A 22,625-nucleotide genomic window follows, 5' to 3' on the forward strand; every position below is an offset into this window, starting at 1 on the left:
CGACGAAGGGTGGTGTTGATTCGGGCCTGGAGGAAAACACAAACAATCTCAATGTATATCCAGCAAAATGTAAAGAATCAAATAAATCTGTACACGAAATTCAAACCCTCTAAGGCGCCAGGTGTATACACACACACACACACACACACACACACACACACACACACACACACACACACACACACACACACACACACCGTAGCTGGTTCGTCAGGCTTGCCTGTGGTGTCGATGCAAAAGTCATTGGATGTGGTGCCGGACGAGCTGGCGTTGCGCCTGTCAGGGGCAGGAGACACGGTGGTGCAGATGTTTACGTGAAACCTTCCGTGCAGAAATGTAGTTCTTGGCCTGTGAGCTCCAACCAGACACTGTGGTGTTGTTCTTGGTTCGTCGACCTCCTGTGGTGTGGGCCCAAAACCGCTCACAGCCGCCAGGGAACCCAGTTCATGCGCCAAGAACGAGCAGGAGAGGGAGGCAGGTCTGCCCATCGTCCTGGCCCGGACTGGAGCCAGCGGAACACGAGAGCCAAACGAGGTGAGGCATGAGGCATGAGCAAGGGCAGAAAGAGAGAGAAAGAGAAAAAGAGAGAAAAAGAGAGAAAAAGAGAGAAAAAGAGAGAAAAAGAGAGAAAAAGAGAGAAAAAGAGAGAAAAAGAGAGAAAAAGAGAGAAAAAGAGAGAAAAAGAGAGAAAAAGAGAGAAAAAGAGAGAAAAAGAGAGAAAAAGAGAGAAAAAGAGAGAAAAAGAGAGAAAAAGAGAGAAAAAGAGAGAAAAAGAGAGAAAAAGAGAGAAAAGAGAGAAAAGAGAGAAAAAGAGAGAAAAAGAGAGAAAAAGAGAGAAAAAGAGAGAAAAAGAGAGAGAGAGAGAGAGAGAGAGAGAGAGAGAGAGAGAGAGAGAGAGAGAGAGAGAGAGAGAGAGAGAGAGAGAGAGAGAGAGAGAGAGAGAGAGAGAGACTGAACAAACCAATCAGATCGATTCATGCTCACGAGTATCTGGTCCTCCCACCGGAGCGCCTCATTGGTCCTCCGTCTGCGGCCCTCCGCCAATGGTCATCAAGGGGCGGAGCCATCCGCAGCACCGTCTTGTTACGTCACAGCAAGCCTGACGGTTATACTGAAAGGGAGCGCGCATCAACACTTACCCTAACCCGTCTCCCGATCTAATTACGTGACAATTATCATTTCCCCCTTAAAGAAATGGACATTTACGAGACAATCTATCACCACTAAATCCCTACTTCATTACATCGAGATCCTGGTACAACTCGAACAGCATGGCATACCTAATTAAACATCCTAATTACCCTTTGAATGCATAACACCCCCTCAGACGTCACAATATCAAGAACGATTTATTTATAATAAGCGATGAGGGGGTATGGGAAGGAGGGAAAGGAACGCAAGGGCTTTCATGACGCCAAAGGGCAACCGGGCCAGGAAAATGGGAAATGTAATAAAAAGAGCAATGAAGACGTGCATTTACAAAAGGGAAAGAAAATGTACAAGTTGCAGAAAGCTTAACCAATGTCTTACCTTCCGGATAACAAAACAGGGTACACATAAGACCACACACACACACACACACACACACACACACACACACACACACACACACACACACACACACACGCACACACACACACACACACACACACACACACACACACACACACACACACACACACACACACACACACACACACACGGAAGGGCAGGGTGGCCTTAGCCTCCCCAGCTTGCGACCGCTCTCCGGAATGTCCCTGACACTGCTCTCCACAACCGAGGGTCCGTGAGCTACGTCGAGAGCAAGAACCAAAACATCCAGGGAATAAGCAAGGGCGATGCAAAGTGTCCGGGAGCAAGGCAGAAACGAGTGTGATGACCAGTGGGGAGGGAGGGGGAGAGAGAGAGAAAAAGAGAGGGAGAGAGGGAGAGAGGGAGAGAGGGAGAGAGGGAGAGAGGGAGAGAGGGAGAGAGGGAGAGAGGGAGAGAGGGAGAGAATGCGTGCGACAACCAGAACCGAGAGAGCAAACCAGGTGCCAAACGCACCTTTATAGCCCCTGGGGCAGATGAGGCCAATGAGCCACACGTCAGATCCTACGAGCCAACGCCATGCCAACCATTGGAGGGTTTCCCCACAGCCCTGCCCATTCTGCTGCCTGGCCAGATGTTCACTCACTTGGTCCTTCTGGCTGTCGACATGAGCAGAGCTCCACACTTAACATGGGTAATCGCCCCTTCTCCAGCCCCATGCTCCTGGGACAAACTCCAAACGTCCAACAATGTCCATGGCACAAAGCCAGGGAATGGGGCAATCATTTCAGGGAGGCTGGGTTGTGTCATGGTCCGTTTATCGGTCATTTTGGGTGGAGGGAAATGAGATACAGAATAGGGGTTGATTGCAATAAATTACTTTACAGGATAGACGTCTATACAGACGATCAGACAAACAACGACTTTGTGGGGCATTAAGCTTCTTCTTCCTCTTTCGGCTTGCTCCCGCTAGGGGTCGCCACAGCGGACCAACTGTCTCCATTTCGCTCTATCCTCCACATCTTCCATTGACACTCCAACCACCCGCATGTCCGCCCTCACCGCATCCATGAACCTCTTCTTTGGCCTCCCTCTTCTCCTCCTGCCTGGCGGCTCCATCTTCAACATCCTTCTCCCGATATACTCCGTTTCCCTCCTGAGCACATGTCCAAACCATCTCAATCTCGCCTCTCTCACTTTGTCTCCAAACCGTCCTACCTGCGCTGTCCCTCTAATATACTCATTTCTTATCCTATCCATCCTCGTCACTCCCAACGAGAATCGCAGCATCTTTAACTCTGCCACCTCCAGCTCCGCTTCCTGTCTTTTTGTTGGTGCCACCGCCTCCAAACCATACAACATAGCTGGTCTCACTACCGTCTTGTATACTTTCCCCTTCACTCTTGCAGCTACCCTTCTGTCACAAATCACTCCTGCAACTCTTCTCCACCCACTCCATCCTGCCTGCACTCTCTTTTTCACTTCTCTCCCACACTCTCCGTTACTTTGGACAGTTGATCCCAAGTATTTAAACCAATCCACCTTCCCCACCTCAACTCCTTGCAACTGCACCATACCACCACCCTCCCTCTCATTTACGCACATGTACTCCGTCTTACTCCTACTGACTAACATTCCCCTTCTCTCCAGTGCGTACCTCCACCTCTCAAGGCTCGATTCAGCCTGCTCCCTACTCTCCCTACAGATCATGATGTCATCCGCGAACATCATGGTCCATGGAGACTCCAGTCTGATCTCGTCCGTCAACCTGTCCATCACCATTGCAAACAGGAAAGGGCTCAGAGTCGATCCTTGGTGCAATCCCACTTTAACCTTAAACCGGTCCGTCATTCCTACCGCACACCTCACCGCTGTCACACTGTCCTCATACATATCCTGCACAATCCTCACATACTTCTCCACCACTCCCGACTTCCTCATACAATGCCACAACTCCTCTCTTGGCACCCTATCATAAGCTTTCTCTAAATCCACAAACACACAATGTAACTCCTTCTGGCCTTCCCTATACTTCTCCATCAACATTCTCAAAGCAAACATCGCATCAGTGGTGCTCCTTCCTGGCATAAACCCATATTGCTGCTCACAGATCATCACCTCTCCTCTCAACCGAGCTTCCACTACTCTTTCCCACAACTTCATGGTGTGGCTTAACAACTTTATCCCTCTGTAATTTCCACAGCTCTGCACATCACCCTTGTTCTTGAAAATCGGAATCAGTACACTTAATCTCCACTCCTCCGGCATCCTCTCACTTTCCAAGACTTTATTAAACAATCTGGTTAACAACCCCACTGCCATCTCTCCTAAGCACTTCCATGCCTCCACTGGTATACCATCTGGGCCAACCGCCTTTCCACTTTTCATCTTCTTCATAGCAGTCCTCACTTCATCCTTACTGATCCACCCCACTTCCAGATTCACTATCTCCACCTCTTCCAACCTTCTCTCTCTCTCATTTTCTTCATTCATCAGCTCCTCAAAGTACTCCATCCACCTTCTCAACACACTCTCCTCGCTCGTCAGCACATTCCCATTTGCGTCCTTTATCACCCGAACCTGCAGCACATCCTTCCCAGCTCGGTCCCTCTGTCTTGCCAATCGGTACAAATCCTTTTCCCCTTCTTTTGTATCCAACTTCTCATACAGCTCGTCATATGCCTTTTCCTTGGCCTTAGCCACCTCTCTTTTTGCTTTTCGACGCCACTCCTTGTACTCCTGCCTACTTTCTTCATCTCTCTGACTATCCCACTTCTTTTTAGCCAACCCCTTCTTACTTATACTTTCCTGTACTTCCTCATTCCACCACCAAGTCTCCTTATCTTCCTTCCTCTGTCCAGATGTCACACCAAGTACCTTCCGAGCTATCTCCCTCACAACTTCTGCTGTCGTTGCCCAATCATCCCACCCATCTTTACCACCATCCAGCGCCTGTCTCACCTCCTCCCTAAATTTCACGCAACAGTCTTCCTCCTTCAGCTTCCACCATCTGGTCCTTGGTTCAGCCCTCACTCTCTTCCTCAACCTCACCTCGAAAGTCATCCTACAGACCACCAATCGATGCTGTCGAGCTACACTCTCCCCTGCCACAACCTTACAGTCACTAATCTCTTTCAGGTTGCATCTCCTGCTTAAGATGTAATCCACCTGTGTGATGCTGTCGAGCTACACTCTCCCCTGCCACAACCTTACAGTCACTAATCTCTTTCAGGTTGCATCTCCTACTTAAGATGTAATCCACCTGTGTGAACTTTCCTCCACTCTTGTATGTCACCCTGTGTTCCTCCTTCTTCTTGAAATACGTGTTTACCACTGCCATTTCCATTCTTTTTGCAAACTCTACCACCATTTGCCCTTCCACATTTCTCTTGTTGAGACCGTACCTCCCCATCACCTCCTCATCCTCTTTATTCCCTTCCCCAACATGTCCATTGAAATCTGCTCCAATCACCACTCTTTCATCCTTGGATACACTCTCCACCACTTCATCTAACTCACTCCAGAAATCTTCTTTATATTCCATCTCACACCCCATATGTGGGGCATATGCACTGATGACATTCATCATCACCCCTTCAATTTCCAACTTCACACTCATCACTCGGTCAGACACCCTCCTCACCTCCAATACCCTCTTGACATGATCTTCCTTCAGGATTATCCCGACACCATTTCTCCTCCCATCCACACCATGGTAGAACAGTTTGAAACCACCTCCAATGCTCCTCACCTTACTCCCCATCCACTTGGTCTCTTGTACACACAGTATGTCCACCTTTCTTCTCTCCATCATATCAGCCAACTCTCGCCCTTTGCCAGTCATCGTCCCAACATTCAGAGTTCCAACTCTCACCTCCACACTTCTACCCTTCCCCTCTCCCACTGCCTCCGGACTCGCCTTCCCCGTCTCCTTCTCCTCCTTCGCCCAGCAGTAGCACAATTTCCACTGGTACCCTGCTGACCACCGGTACCGGTGGCGGTCGTTGGTAACCCGGGCCTCGACCGATCCGGTATGGAAATTCGTTTTGTTGTCCGCATAATGATTTGGCATAGGTTTTTACGCCGGATGCCCTTCCTGACGCAACCCTGGTCGCCTCTTACGACACACAGGGATATGGTACACCTATTCTAACCGGGGCATACACCGGGCCCAGTACAACTGGTGCTCATTTCGCCGACCTCGGAAGGATGGCAGGCTGAGTCAACCCCCTGGTGTTTTCGACTTGGTTTATATATATTTATATATATATAGATATATATATATATATATATATATATATATATATATATATATATATTTATATATATATATACACATTATATAAATACATATATATATATATATATATATATATATATATATATATATATATATATATATATATACATACATATATTAATTCAGTGTCCCAACGGGGCTTGAACTCAGGACCTCTTGGGTCCCAAGCCACTGCCCTTACCACTGCGCCAACACCAGGCATTTTGTGGGGCATTAAGCAAAAAATGGGAATGGCGAGAATTTGGCGCACGTTACAGAATGTTGGTGTTTGTCGCACACATTGAACGCCATGGCAGTAAAACATGCACGCCCGATGTGATCACGGCAGTCACAGCACACGTCATCACGTGCTGATGTCTCTATTATCCCAATGGGTTGAGAGGGGGTGCTAACTACCCAACCCAACGCATTTCATTACATCATAACCACGACAGGGAAAGAGCTATTCTTAACTTTCATTACGGAAATAACTATTCTAAAGAGTCTACATGCTGTTCGTTTCAATCTCAGCATGTGGTTTATAAAACCACATTACCTCCTTCCCTTTCCCAGACTCATCCCCGAGTTGTACACAAACTTGACCCGGAGTCTGGGGCAGCCAATTTACCATTCCTGTGTGCCATGCATGTGTAATTACCCCCTAATACCCACTTAGCTTGTTGTCTTTATACTATACCCTGTGTATGCGACAATTAAAACGAGATATGTCCCACCTAACGCATTGGGAGTTACTGAACTGACTCGTACAACAACCTTATGTAACACCGAAATTGCCAGAAATTTGAAACTAAAACATGTAACAGGTGGGCTTTAAAATTCAAAACAACTACATACAATCATCAAATATTTACAAAATCTGATGCAGGACCTGAAAGAAAAGAAAACACAAAAGTAAACATTGTTTATGCTGGAGGAGGATGACACCTGCTTGCCGTCGTCACCATCCCTTCTTGTTGCTCATCTTTGGGCTGGAGGCCATGCAAACAAAAACCGGCAGGCCATGATCCGGCATACAGGCCATTTTGGGGTGGCCTTTCTAAAACAACAAACATCTTCCTCCACCGAGCTGCTGTATGGGGCAGTTATTGGTGGTGAGTGGAACACAGCCACTACAATAAGGTGGTCCAGTAAAACGGGTGAGCAAGGTGAGTGGTACATGGGCCACAGAGCAAGTGGTCCAACAAGGTGAATGGGCAACTCCAAAATGATGTGCAAGGCTGCAAGGTGATGATACCAGTAAAGGCGGCTGATGGAAGGTGTGTCCTGAAAGACGTCCAGCGATGTCTCTGGGTCCTGCACAGCCCACAGCACTGAAACCAAAAAGATAAACCAGGTAATGCAATGTACATAAGCACCGGGTCCGACCAACAGTCAACTGGTCGCTGGTGTGCACTTACCTGGTGCAATTGTGGTCGTGTCGTTAGAGTGAACTCGAGGTTCGGCCCTACTCTTTCACACCCACCCAGCGTATCCTAAACTAATGTTGCCAAAATTTGTCTCTACGTTATGTCTCCAACGTCTCGTCTCCCTGCAGCCAAATTCCTACCCAATCCCCCAAGATTCCTCGAGGAAGGAAAAGGCAGAATTACACAAAATGTTACAAACACTGCATGACCCATCTCGTTGTTCCTCTCACCTGGAGGACAAGTCCCAGAGCTGGTGATCATCCCCAGCTATGGATGGCAAATTTTCTTCTTTAAGGTTAATAATACCTTTTTACCTGAATCAGGTTTCTTGCGTGAAATGTGTTCTTTTGCTTTTAACAATCTAAAATACACACTAGTTGATGAAAAACATGTGTTTCTGCATTAGAATAAAGATTTCGATCAAAAAAAAAAAACGGGGTCAGAAGAAGGAGATTTATTAAAAACGTTTGTTTCATGCAAATAAGACCGTTTTTGCAGAAATAAGGCTTCTTGTTTAAAATATTTTGTTTTCCTAAGAAGAACACCTCCTTTATATTTTTGCGTGAACACCAAGTTTCCATTCATGCATTCCTTTGGAGTTCCCTAAGTATGCATGAAAAGTTTCAGGCCACGAGGTTTCATGATTTTAGAGTTATGGAGGAGACACACACACATACTAACTGACACACTGACATTTATTATTATGGATGAATGTTGCCAATGTTTCTCCTCCATTGAACTTCAAAGCCATCAGGGATACAAACAAACCAACTGTCTGTATAATCTGTCGTCAACAATCTCCAACATTTCTTTACGTTAAACTACATCTGCTAATCTAGGAAAGTATCTACAGACTTTCCTGAATCTGATTACCCCCTCTTTGCTATCTATTGACCTCAGCTCCAAGCTTTGTGCCATCATCAAATTTAGAAAGCAGAATGCTAACCCTACTATCCAAAATTCAAAATCATTGATATAAATTTTGTTGTTGGAGGGGGGGGGGTGGGGGTAATAACCTCAAAGATTTTTAAATTTCGACAGTACCTGCTTGGGTGTGGTTGCATGCTGTCCCAGAGGGTGGCATTCACACGACAAATAAACAGTTCTGCCATATTTGTTACCGGATCATGCAGCAAAGGTGCGAAGCAGATGAGTAAGGTGGAACATAAGGAATCACCCTGGTTGGAAACATAATGAGACGGCAACTGCACAACATCCCACATATTTGTATCTCAAGCATCACACTGCAATAATGGAGCCCTCATTTACAGCAATGATCTGTTCTATAATTACTTGGGGGCTGGATAAATCCTTTTCTGCAGAATGGAGCCAAGTGCAAGATGAAAAATGTATTGTTGTGGGAATGATTTTGAGGGGGCAACATTACTTCATGTAATTTAATCTCCATAGTGAAGGTAATGGAGTAAGCATGGGGTATTTAATTGTGATAATTAGATGTGCCATTTTATGTTTTGGCAGATGACATCCACAGTCCCCACTGTCAAAAAAAACTGCCAACCCTGTGAGCATTTATTTGATGTTCTACCCTCTGGAATCTGTCCTTTTTAAGAGTCTGCCAGGCCTTTAGGCACAGGTTTAGTGGGAAACCAAAGATGGCTATGTCGACCAACAGCAGCTTTGTTCGTGCAAGTGGGGAAGAGGTTGCCCCGCCCATGGCTCAGTGGCGACCGAGAGGGGAGCGGTTAAGTGCACCGGACAGCCGAACCAGAAGAGAGAAACCTGGGACTTTGCCGCAAGGACCTGCACGGGAGTGCTGTGGAAGCTTCCCCTGGAGAACAACATCCCTCCCCAGGCTGCGCTCCACCACACCCATCTCTCCCCTCAGGCCAGACCCAGACTGTGCTTCTTCTATTGCCTCCTGTGTGTACCATAGATCATAATTAAATATACCTGTCTCAGGGTGAATTCAAACTGCAGTGAACATTTTTACCATTCTGGTGAGTCTGTTTAAGGTACAATTGGAAATGGCAACCAACACCATATATTCAGACCATGCCCTGGGCCACGCTCAGCTGGTAATTAGCAATCAGGCATGCGGAACAGAGAGTGCAACACATTGGAGTGGAAGACCTGTGATCCGACAGGACAGCCGAACCAGCTGGCCGTTTCAAGACGGCCTGCCAGGACTCACACCAGGTCACTGTGATGACGCATGTGGCTACAACAGTATCAAACAAGAGCCGGGCCTTTTGATCAGAGACTAGTTACAGAAGGCCCAGTTGTAATAAGACCCCAAGCCAGCAAGGGCTTCACTCCCTTACATCGATTTGCCAATCCCCTTTTCTTTGTTCATACATGTGCCATTTGTCAAAGCAATGTTAATTTGGGTGAAACTTCCTGGCTTATGTGCAGAGGTTGAATATTTATTCAATCATCCTCAACAGCTCCCACGCCACATAAGGCTTCCAGACAAGACAGAATTGAAACTCACCAAAATGAACAGTCAAAACTCTGAAACATCCAAGCAAGTTTTAACCAAAATAAATCCATAGAGACAAGATGTAACACCTTTATAGATCCCATTAATATAAAAGATCTAGGGAAGGGATAAATCAAAGTTTATGACACCTTTGGTGAAAAAGGAGTAATTGGGTGCTGCACTCAGAATGAAATAATCCATCATCAGCAAAAACATGATCGGGCCTACAAGGGTCCAGCCCTGCATTCCATTAAACTTTGTTAAAACTTTGTGCTCGGGGTACGAGACCATTTCTGAGATTGCAACACCATTCAAAAAGACAATCAGCAGAGAGCGCTGTCGAGCTGAAACCAAGTGGTACAATACAAAACAATCAATTCCACACAATTTTACTTGCACAGATGATTGTGAACATATGCTTTATGAAAAGTGTGGCAAAAGGAACTGCGTGAGAGTTTGTCTTTGGCTAATGAATACAACATGGCATGCTATATGGAGTCATTATCTATGTACAAGCAATGGAGGTTAGGGAAATTGAGGAAAGAAGGGGGAAAAAAATTAAAAGGGAAGAACATAGGGGAGAAAGGAGGTCAGCAGAGTGTATGAAAAAAAAATGTTGGGAAACTAATTAATAAAGAGAAAGGAAGGAGCATGAGTGGAGCAAAATAAATAATGTATACAGAGGGTAAAATGCCACCATATTTGCATGTGATAAATATGCAGCACTTGGTCGACGTCATGGTCTTCAAAAAGCTTTCACAACATCTTGTAGATTGTCATATCAAGCACCTCGTAGAAAAGCATGAACACAAGGGGGATAAAAGATGGTTGCAGTTGACAAAGAACAAGAAGTCACAATAAAGCAGAAATATCCAGTTATATAAAGTGTCAATTTTGCAGATTGTGAACCCAGTGTGTACAGCTGTGCAATTCGCAATACAAGACGTCCGGATCCACGTGTCAAGATCAGGAACAAACAAATGGTCAGCACTCTTCAGCAGGATCCGGACAATACAACTTGCGTTTAAAGAGACGGAAGGATGGACCGAGACGCAAGGACTTTGGGAATTGAGCAGCTCTTGTAAAACAGCCACCGAGTGCCATAATGTGGTGCCACCACGTCCAAGCAGAAGGGCCATCGTTATGCAGCAACAATGTCAGCTCGAATGTGGGGGCAACACTTGGGTCTAACGGCAAACGTGCCAAGAGCTGTGGGGACGCGTCAGCTTCTTTACGCGATCTCTGGGCTTTGCTGTTGAGAAGGACAAGCAAGATAGCTCCCCGGATCCCACAAGGTTCCCGAGCCGCTGCTCGCATTGCCCGGCAAGCCACTTGCTCAAGCAAGTGTTCAGGAACCAGCAGCAGGTCACACCAGAGAGGATGACGCTTTGCATGGAAAAGGGCTTGATGGAGCAGGATGACCAGAGAGCCACTTACAGCAGTCTCCTCATCTTCAAGGCTGTGGTTGTGCAGAGACCACCAATCTGCATCTGGATGGAGAGAAAAGTACGAAGCATTTTGATGCGGCATCTTGGAGCCATTAACCACCAAGGAATACGCTCGAATAGTTTCAAGTGATCTCCTTTTACAAGCACAAGATTGAAAGTGTACAAAATATGCATTTTATTAAAAAGTTGAAAATTCATGTCTCATGTGTGTTTGATACAAGACCCAAAAGGTAAACTGGGCTATCCCATATCCAGGGTCAAATAAAGTATGTCAACATAATCAGTCAAATACAACTTCGCTGACAATCTCCTTTCCAGTCGAGCGTTTGAAAGCAAAACCAACACGTGTTCATACAAGTAGTCAGAGAGAAACCTGAACTTTGGATGCCACCATCTCAAAACCTGTCATGTGGGCTTGAACAGTTTGTTTTTCAGAGGTTCAATTATGGAACACGATTGAAATTCAAGCAGAGACCCCAGAGATACGAAAATACGCAATTTGGTGGCTGTCTGTATCTGTGTGTATTTTTGACGACGATACATTCGGTCGTTACTCATCCATTCTCAACCAAACTGGACAGGACTAAGTGGCACATGATGGAGGTTGAAGCGACTTAATTTGCCCCCCTCCCCCCGTCCCCTCCTCAAGGGGGTTTTCCGCTTTGGGTGGCATCTGTGTTAAGGTGTATATCAGTGTTCAGATAGCTTATCGTGGCATTTCGTGGAGATCCCTACCAGAAGCAAAAAATATTGGAAAGTACAAACACATTTCATTACCTTTTTAAACAGTCGTGACTGCTGTTTAACGCCAAACTGAAAGGGAGGAAACCCAATGTTCTGGAGGCCTGAGCCGACATCGACTGTAATCTATATACCCGAGAGAATAATAGCATGACCCTTTCCTACCACTCCCATAGGGAGTGGGTGTACAAGTAAAACAAATACACAAACCCATCATGTCCATCACAAGCTCAATCCAACCCATCACATCACATCTCAAGAATCTGCTTTCCCATCCAACTTCAAATATCTATCATGAACTGATTGGCCAACATTGGGGTCATCGGAGTTGGTTCAGTAAAAGTTGTAAAATATCTGGAAGAGTTTTCGGTTGAGTGCAAACCTCCGCCAGGCTGAACAGTTTACGCTTTGCATCCCACTGACGAGCCATATACGCTGATCTGAGCGAAAATCGAATCGACTCGTTTCTATCACCGAACCAACTCATCCACAACTTTTTGAAAGATCGTTTTTCAACTGATTACTCAACGGTGATACCCAACATGTCCACGAAAGTTTGGCCGAATCCATCCCCAACTTTGAGATATCCGGCTGACAGGCAAACAACCGAGAAATCACTGAGCGATACTTGGTGAAACAGAACGAAAAAAAAACAAAAAAACCTCTAATCGGCTTGTTCTTGTTACTTAACCAACTCATCCAGCTAATTGTCACAAGTCGTCTACAACTTTTTGAGATATGGTGCTATATATATATATATATATATATATATATATATATATATATATATATATATATATATATATATATATATATATATATATATATATATATATAATTTTAGCCCAATCTCTCAATGGTGAAGAATTACTTAAAAAAAATAAAATAAAATAAAAAAAACTTATTGTATCTGGATCTTCACCAAAATCGAATAGATTCGTTCTTGTGACACACCCAATTTGTCCACCAAGTTTCGTCCGAATCCGTCCATAACTTTTTGCGATATCATGTTCACAGACAAACAGACAGACAGGAGTGGAAACACAACCTCCATCCATCTTCGGTGGTGGAGGTAAAGATGCAGAGATTACGAGAGGAGAGATTCATGTAATCTTACTATAATTCACCGTCTGTCTGTCTGTTCCCAGGTAGCGGAAAAGCGGCTGAATCGATCGTAACCATTTTTTGGGGTGTGTAATCCTGGGACCCCTTGGAGTAAAATAGGCATAATTATAATAACATGACCCCCTTGACGGTTCCCGTTGGGAGCGGGTGCTTCTCGTGTAATTAAGTACACAATCTGAACATATGGACTCGGTGCCAACGATTACCAGGAGTTTGAAATTTGGACAACTCAATCAAAGACATTTTTTTACAATTTGTTGATGGCTCATTCGTAAAGAATTCTGGGAGATCACAGCATCTAAAAGGTAAGGAAAGAGCAATGGGTTTCAACCCCAAATGACAAGCGGGGAATTTTTCAATGGCTTGACTGCAACACCCACAATCAGATTACAAGGATCATTTCACTGTTCAGATGACAAAAAGACCATTTAATCTCCGTTCCAAATCCGAAGTCATTCTGCTTCATCGATGCAGTGCCAACCAAAGCAGTTTTCGTTCGACAATTCTGCCAAGAATGAAAGCTGGTTCACTCCTGCCACCCACACCACAGACTCGAGCACCATCACGACTCAGATCGCAGAGGAACGCGAATTTGTCGCACTCTGTGTTGGCAGGTCAAGCCGTATTGCGAAAACCACCCACACCCTCCTCACAACCGATCAGTTTCCAAGCTTGGCCATCGAACACCTTTGGGTTACAAACCGAGATAGCTGAATCGGTCAAATTTGCTTCCAACAGAACCACACCGGAGCAGAGGAGCCTTAAATCTGTGTCTGTCTCTGTCTCTTTCAGAATTTACACAAAATAGCAGCATGCCTGCCAAAAAGAAAAAGACATAAATTAAATAAATGTTATTCACACAGATCCACAAAATTGCTCCGCATCCACGCAGGGCAGCAAACACCTACCCCACACCGCAATCCGGGTCCAAAACAATGTCCAGCACGTGGCTGAATTCACTATAATGCATCACGCATTTCCACGTTCGAAAGGGGGCACGGCCCGCACGCTCAGTCCGTCATGTAGTACCTACCTCCTGCTGTTACTTTATTATCTTGGGATCAAGTTTGTACTGACGTCAAAGGAAAAAAAACACAAACAAACAAAAAACCCCAACAAAGAACCCTCTTTAAATCCGAGAGTTCCCATCAAACCGACTGGGGATCATCTATCCTACATTGCTCCAGATTTTCCACGACCATGCATGTACTGTATATTACAATTCGTGATCAAAATTAGAAATTTATCAAATATATTTAACAACAACAACAAAAAAAGTATCAGTCAAATGCCAAACACAACTAAAATAATATATTGGCAAGTTCTCTGATATTGACAACAAACAAGTATTACTCATAGGAAATCGAGCACAATGAATAATAAATTCCAATAATGCAATAATCATAATCATAATCTTTACAGCCATTTTCTTGCTTGCATGTGTCAGAAAAAAAAAACCCAACACATACGATGATGAAACTATACAGGACACCGTATTGGTAATTATGGTCAAAGACACCAAGATTCAGTGCAGCGGCTCAAACAATCATTGAACATTTCACACTCACACATGGATGTGTTACAATGAAAACACCAATAATACACCAAGATTTTTAGGATTGATATTTCTAATCAAAGGGATGTACAACACCAATGTATGTTGCAATGAAAGAGGAAAAAGTTTAGTGCCCCCCACCGCCCTCACCTCTTCCCCTCATTCATGAAATGCAATGACCAGGATTGAGTACGGTGCACAGGTAATGATCCCAAACATAAAAAATATGGCTTTCCCAGCTTTTAAAGCAGCTCATTGTAGTGCAAATGTTTAATAGAGGAACAACGAAACGTACTGCAAAGTACCGATGACACACTGTTGGTGGATTAGACATTCCACTGGCGCAACACGAGTTTAGTCACCGATCATAGCTGTTCGTTTTTAATACGTTGAGGCCAACATTGCACTCCCTTACATCAGAAATGTGATATAGGAGATATCGATTCGATGCGACGTGGGTCGACAGCACGAACTTAGAAAGGAGGAACATGAGAAGAGAGCTGGAAGACGAGGAAGGGGAGGGGCCAAAGACTTAGCAATGTGGTTGTCAAAAGAAGATGGGGAAGAGGAGAGTTCAAGGAAAAAGATCCGGGGGTGGGGAGTGGGGAGACCCCCACACGGGGTCCAAATAGGGCCGGTGGGTCACATGGGATCGGAAAAGGGTCGGCGGGTTGCACTGGGTCCGAAAAGGGCTGGAGGCTTCACACAGGGTCGAAGAGACTTGGGGGGAGGTCACACGGGGTCTAAAAGGGCTGGACGCTTCACACGGGGTCGAAAAGGGTCGCACGGGGTCCGAAAAAGGGTCGGTGGATCCCACGGGGTCCGAAAAGGGTCGGCGGGTCCCACGGGGTCCGAAAAGGGTCGGCGGGTCCCACGGGGTCCGAAAAGGGTCGGCGGGTCCCACGGGGTCCGAAAAGGGTCGCACGGGGTCCGAAAAAGGCCGGTGGGTTACACGGGGTCCGAAAAGGGTCGGCGGGTTGCACTGGTCCGAAAAGGGCTGGAGGCTTCACACGGGGTCGAAGAGACTTGGGGGAGGTCACACGGGGTCTAAAAGGGCTGGACGCTTCACACGGGGTCGAAAAGGGTCGCACGGGGTCCGAAAAGGGTCGATGGATCCCACGGGGTCCGAAAAGGGTCGGCGGGTCCCACGGGGTCCGAAAAGGGTCGGCGGGTCCCACGGGGTCCGAAAAGGGTCGGCGGGTCCCACGGGGTCCGAAAAGGGTCGGCGGGTCCCACGGGGTCCAAAAAGGGCTGGTGGGTTACACGGGGTCCGAAAAGGGCTGGTGGGTTAAGGGGTCGAAAAGACTTGGGGGGAGGTCACACGGGGTCTAAAAGGGCTGGAGGCTTCACATGGGGTTGAAAAGGGTTTGGGGGGGTGTCACACGGGGTCTAAAAGGGCTGGGGTGGTCACACATGAGCAGTCACACAGTATTAGATGAAAGGGGAGGGAGGCATTATCGGAGTTTGGATAAAAAGGGGAGGGTGTCGGTGTTTCGGACTGTTCACATCGTCTATATACCTGTTGGTGCACCATTCACCCCCAAGGGCAAGATGGAATCAACAAGGTTGAGCCGTGAGTGCTTCTCGAGCGTGACGTGCCTCACTGAAGCCGGCTTTTTTGCAGGAGCAGAGGCGCCACGACCACGTCCAACCCAAACAGCCACGCACACAGCCATGACCTGCTGCAACCGACCAGCGACCGATTAACTCCATTGGTCTGGCACTTTATGTGCTGCGTCTCGTGAATATTTATGAGGAGGGTGTGATCTTGGCTCAACTCAACCCTGACGGGTGATGATAGAGTTACGTTTTCCCTTTCAAGTGCCAAACTCCACTGAACTTGCCATTTATTTATTTAAAACTTTACTGCAATTCCATTTTTGAGTTCTGCAAATCAACAATGTGAGACGAGTCGTGCAAAAAGCGGGGGTGATTTAACGAAATATCTGTTCATTGGTATAAATATTCATTCTGTTCATGGATTTCATGCATCACCATGAATTTGTTTGAGTTATCACGGCATCAGCCGGAAGATGCAAGGTGTGATCAGAAAGTACGTGGCCTAATCACTTGCAAAGAAGAAAATGCACAGTGTTTAATTTAAAGGACAATTGTTGTTCTTGGTTACTTATAAGTTTGTTAAGTTGGAACAGGTTTCATGAACAGGAACATGAAAAGATGTTTTGCCAGACTATTGTGAGTATCTTGTTGTGAGAACATTTTGGATGCTTCGCTCACGGCCAAATATTGAGGTGATGGTGACATCTCACCCACTCTTGGCGAAGGACATCATCGTGGGATCTTTAACGAACACATTGGTGAATCACCCTGCCTCTGAAACGCCGAGATACCAAGTTTATCGTTGGATCAGGCAGGAATCAGGATTCGAACTTAGGATAGACTGTTTAGATGGCAAGTGTCTACTAGACCTCTAGGTCTAGGCCATCCTTTGAGACCATCATTTAAGGTGTGGAGCTTTAATAGGTTTCAGATTTTTTTTTTTTGACAAAAATAAATTTTGTTTCAGATTTGCACAAACTATCTTCGTGGTTGAAATGATGACAAGCAATTGTGTGTGCTTGTGCTTCGTGGCGCTGAATATCCTTGGTCTAATTGTCAGAGCTCGAAATAATAAGTCCTTCGCTGAAAAGTTTGTGTTTCAGAAGAAATGGATCACAGCCGAGAGAGAGAGTTTAAGTAAACAAGGCCTGCAAAGCCCTTGCTCAACAACTATCATGGTTGTTCACAACTTGGTGGTTATCTCCATTTGGGTTTTAACCAACAAGTTGTTTCACAAGTCGTTGTGCCTGTTGTTGAGCGCAGTTATTTTCCACAACTGAAATATGTACTTGACCTTCCATGTAAGGGAGATGGAGATAAGCATTGGTATTACACAGCGCTTGGCTTTATATTTTAAGCTACCAATCGCTGAAACATAGTACATCACGTCCAAGCACTTGGGGGTGGGGTCTGGTGGGGTTGCCAGATTATAGGCACACACCCATAAGGGCTAAAGACCTCTCTATGGGCCCCGCTCCAAGTTATTGGGGTGGCGGCGGGGAGAACAACACGCATCCCGTTCACGCTGGTGGAGGGTGGGGGTGGACCCCACGCAACGTCCGTGCAAACTCGTGAGGGGTGCGTCCAATAGGCGTGGGATTGACATTAAGAATCACATCCATAAGAAGCCTGGTGTTGGCTTAAGATCCTAGGGTCTTGAGCTGTCTCGAGTTCAAGCCCCTGTCGTGTCGATGAATTAACACCAGGTGGGTTGACTCAGCTTGTCAGCCTATCCGAGGTCGACAAAATGAGTAACAGCTTACTGGTAACAGGGGGTACTGCATCATCGGCACAGCTGCACTTCCAGAAAATAATGCAGCCAAGCAGCCAGAGGATGCATACAAATAAATAAATAAATAAATAATAAAACATCCATTTAAGGGTTGAAGACCAACTGCTCCATTGTACAGACCACGCTCCCAATTGTTGTTGGTAAGGTGGTGGAGGAGGAGGAGGAGGAAGAGGAGGAAAAGGATGAGGAGATAACACTCATCACGTTCAGGCTGATGGACTGTGGAGAACAACACACATGATGTCAAAGCTCTGGGGTGGGGGTGGATGGAGGATGGGGAGGACAAATGGACAACAAGCATCCACGTCCAAGGTCGTGAAGGGTGGGTGCGGAAAACGGCCAGGTATGTGTGCATCGGTCTTAACCAACATGCTCAAAAACATGGAAGACCTACCTCCTCTCCATGAATCAGGCCCATGTTTGCAGAACAACTCACGTCGTTTCCTTTTTAAAGCTATGTGCACTTTTTTAAAGTTGGATGCAAACTTTTGAACTCTTATATTCTTTCTTCAGGGCAAAAGAGCAGCACGCACCCCAAACCTCATTGTATCATCATTTCACATGATGAACTAAACTTCATGAAAATGCTGGTCCAGCCGATGATGGAGTTATATGGATGTCATTTTCCTTTTTTTTTTTACAACACCTCGTCTCTGTATTTATCTTTCATCGACGGTCAGTGCTATCGATACTGTGTGACATTTCTTTTCTTTTTTGTCACAGTGATATTTCTAGTTTTTTTTTTTTTACACTGCGGTGGTTGCATTCAGTGTTTCAAAGTGAAAATGCCAACTGTATAAACCACTGTATGTAAGGAACATCATAATCTATCAACACTCCATAGCACTAACTGTATTAAATTAATGTGGTGCTTAACAATACCAGGGGGTTGGCTAGATAAGGGTGTGGAGTACGAAGGTGTTAGAGTGAGGTTGAGGTGGTGTGCGTGTGCTTGTGTGTTAGAGAGGAAGTGGGGTGGCACTATGGATGGTTTAGAGAACTGCTGGAGTCGAGGTTGGATTAAAAATTTTTTTAAAGGTAGGATGGTGGAGGTAGATTTGTGGGGGATTAGTAAACTTACGAGAGTGTCGGGAACTGCACGGTATTTGGGTAACCTCACGTCCCCTCCGCAACCCGCATACCCTATCTACACCGCAAACAAAGGCGCATTGTGTAAATTCGACCATTTGGACTGGACTGTGCTCCGGTGGGAAGTTGCTCTGACCGGCCATGTCTTAATCGGCAACAATTTCTACAAATGGAAAAAAGAAAAGCAACATCGATACATCGGGTTAGTCACTTTAACATGATGTGTGGAATACAATGATCTGGGGGTACATGGATCTTGATCATTGCATGGTCGTGATAGCCCATTCCACCATCACACTTTACGACTCTGCTAAATATAAGATGAGCAGGTAACCCGGTTCCACAAGGTTGTTGTTAGGGAATTTGTTCCCAATGGAGTGTGGAATATACAGGGAGTGTGCTAGTAATGTCCTTTTACCAGAATGACAGTGACTAACTCCTAATACTGCAAAGGTTTCTCGGTGAAGTAAATTGACGAAAAGGTAATGATATGTTTGGATGGATTTGACTGAATAGCTTGTGGTCATAATATTTCTCACCTCCGGTAGGTGTGCAAACCAGTGACTGAGTCTACACACCGCCCTTGTGTGCAACTAAAATTGCATGAATACGATATTTCTCCCCACCTCCCCTTCCTCGCTCTCCCCCACCTCCCCTTCCTCGCTCTCCCCCACCTCCCCTTCCTCGCTCTCCCCCACCTCCCCTTCCTCGCTCTCCCCCACCTCCCCTTCCTCGCTCTCCCCCACCTCCCCTTCCTCGCTCTCCCCCACCTCCCCTTCCTCGCTCTCCCCCACCTCCCCTTCCTCGCTCTCCCCACCTCCCCTTCCTCGCTCTCCCCACCTCCCCTTCCTCGCTCTCCCCCACCTCCCCTTCCTCGCTTCTCCCCACCTCCCCTGCCTCGCTCTCCCCCACCTCCCTTCCTCGCTCTCCCCCACCTCCCCTTCCTCGCTCTCCCCCCCCCCCCCCCCCTCGCTCTCCCCCCCCTCCCCCTCCTCGCTCTCCCCCACCTCCCCTTCCTCGCTCTCCCCCACCTCCCTTCCTCGCTCTCCCCCACCTCCCCTTCCTCGCTCTCCCCCACCTCCCCTTCCTCGCTCTCCCCACCTCCCCTTCCTCGCTCTCCCCACCTCCCCTTCCTCGCTCTCCCCACCTCCCCTTCCTCGCTCTCCCCCACCTCCCCTTCCTCGCTCTCCCCCACCTCCCCTTCCTCGCTCTCCCCCACCTCCCCTTCCTCGCTCTCCCCCACCTCCCCTTCCTCGCCCGCCCCCGCCTCCCCTTCCTCGCTCGCCCCCACCTCGCCTTCCTCGCTCAGCCCCGCCTCCCCTTCCTCGCTCTTCCCCACCTCCCTTCCTCGCTCTCCCCCACCTCCCCTTCCTCGCTCTCCCCACCTCCCCTTCCTCGCTCTCCCCCACCTCCCCTTCCTCGCTCTCCCCACCTCCCCTTCCTCGCTCTCCCCCACCTCCCCTTCCTCGCTCTCCCCCACCTCCCCTTCCTCGCTCTCCCCCACCTCCCCTTCCTCGCTCTCCCCACCTCCCCTTCCTCGCTCTCCCCCACCTCCCCTTCCTCGCTCTTCCCCACCTCCCCTTCCTCGCTCTCCCCCACCTCCCCTTCCTCGCTCTCCCCACCTCCCCTTCCTCGCTCTCCCCCACCTCCCCTTCCTCGCTCTCCCCCACCTCCCCTTCCTCGCTCTCCCCCACCTCCCCTTCCTCGCTCTCCCCCACCTCCCTTCCTCGCTCTCCCCCACCTCCCCTTCCTCGCTCTCCCCCACCTCCCCTTCCTCACTCTCCCCCACCTCCCCTTCCTCACTCATCAAACCTCTCCTTCTTTGCCCTTCCCTATTCCCCTTCCTCATTCCTTTATTTGCAGGAAAATGGCTCCTACCAAAAGAAGGAAATGTACAAGAAGCGAACTTGCCAAAAAACGATTTTCCAAAACTGCATCCAGAAGCCGTACTCAGGATTTGCACTCCGGCACCAGAAAACACTTCATTCTGCAAAACACATAGAAAAAACGCAAAGAAAACTGAAAACCAACTCTGTGGGAGTACCGACTGTGCAGCTGCCCTTCGCAAGGCAGCTCACGGGATGATGGGATTGTGGCGAGGCCTTCGCAACTCCCATTAAGCTCAGGGTAACCTTCCTGGATCGGATTACGATGGTGTGTGTCGGAGAGGTGCTGAAGTGTCGTCCACCAGATGGCAGTCTACTCGGGTTAACCTGAGGCGGTCGCTTAGGGAGGGTGCCTGAAACGTCCTATCCCGAAGATAGGATGATCACCTGTCTCTGCTATAATCAGAGCTCCAGCGTTTGGACATCGATACTGCAGCACTCTCTGAGGTTGGGAGACCGGATAGTGGCGAGATCATGGCGGGTGGTTGCACTTACAACTGGTGTGATCACTGATGGTTACCATGTCCAAGGAGTTGCTGTAGCTGTGTCCAATAACCTGACTCTCATGATAATTGAGGTAACACCACTCAACAAGCGTATTATAGGACTATGGATTCGTCACTCCTTGGGTGTCATTTCCCCGGTCTCCGTATAAGCTCCGACTGAGGCGAGTGATCTCACTGTGAAGGACGCATTCTATGCCACCCTCGAGTCTGTGGTTGATCAGTGCCCCAGGTGAGATACTCTTCTAGTCTTGGGGGATTTCAATGCATCGACTGGAACTGATAGGGATGGTTATGAGACAGGTGTTGGTCCCCATGGGTCTGGAACTGTGAACCAGAATAGCACGAAGTTCCTTGACTTTGCAAGAAGTCATGGACTTAAGGGTGGCTGGTTCATGGTTTCAGCGCCCACAGGCTCATTCGCTGGACTTGATATTCCAACGCTGGCGGTGTGGCATAAGAGATTGACCATATGCTCATTGATGGGAACTGGAGGACGATTCAGAAATGCAGGGTCTACCGAAGTGCCGAGTTTCTCAACACAGACCACCAGCTTGTTGTGGAAACTCTGAAGCTGCAGCTAAAATCCAGGAGATTGGTACCATCCAGCCTCAGCTAGATGTGGGCAAGCTCAAAGATGAGAGGGTAGCTGAGGTGTTTGCGAACAGGCTGAGTGGGGATTTGGAGGGGTCTGAGTGTTTTGGGGAATCCTGAAATGTTGGAGAGTGCCGTAAAAACTACCATCCTTGATGTTGCCGGTGGCTGTCTTGGAACTCACCGTCAGGTGAAGAGAAAGTCTACCAAGGGACACTAAATATAGTTGACCAGAGTCTCAGGGCCAGTATTAATGGCAGAACTGAGCTGTTCAGGGAGCTGTGGCATAAAACTATATGTACGCTGAGGGCGGAAAAGGAGGCCTATGTATGAGGAATCATGTGAAGGGGTAGAGCATCACCTGTGGTCGTGATTCTCTTCCTGCTTACAGAGAAATTCATGCATTGCATGCCTCCAAGCCCGTGCCTCGGTGTTCTACAGTTAGAGTGGAGGTTGTTGAGCTCTTGACAGAGGAGTCTGAAATGAAGGACCACTGGACCGGTTACTTTGAGTGGCTGTACCAGGCTGACCCATCAGCTGTTGTTGGACATCAGTGGTGTAACTATCCCTATTGCTGACCATCCAATCAACGGTGAACCACCTTTGTTTGTGGAAACACAGGCTGTGGTGAACAAACTGAAAGGGGGTAAAGCTCC

General features: G+C 47.3%; 1 protein-coding gene across 1 annotated transcript; it reads right to left on the reverse strand.

The window, feature by feature from the left end:
- Nucleotides 1–9,752: 9,752 nt before the first annotated feature.
- LOC147026754 (DNA damage-inducible transcript 4-like protein) lies at nucleotides 9,753–16,262 on the reverse strand. Its single transcript, XM_085882549.1, has 2 exons — nucleotides 16,065–16,262; nucleotides 9,753–11,166 (listed from the first exon to the last, which is right to left on the reverse strand). The coding sequence occupies exons 1-2, from the start codon at nucleotides 16,219–16,221 to the stop codon at nucleotides 10,661–10,663; spliced, it is 663 nt and encodes a 220-aa protein (XP_085738675.1). The 5' UTR covers nucleotides 16,222–16,262; the 3' UTR covers nucleotides 9,753–10,660.
- Nucleotides 16,263–22,625: the final 6,363 nt, after the last annotated feature.

This window comes from Eptatretus burgeri, chromosome 5, assembly GCF_056783735.1.
Source record: "Eptatretus burgeri isolate ZD-2024b chromosome 5, Ebu_testis_v1, whole genome shotgun sequence".
Taxonomy (NCBI): domain Eukaryota; kingdom Metazoa; phylum Chordata; class Myxini; order Myxiniformes; family Myxinidae; genus Eptatretus; species Eptatretus burgeri.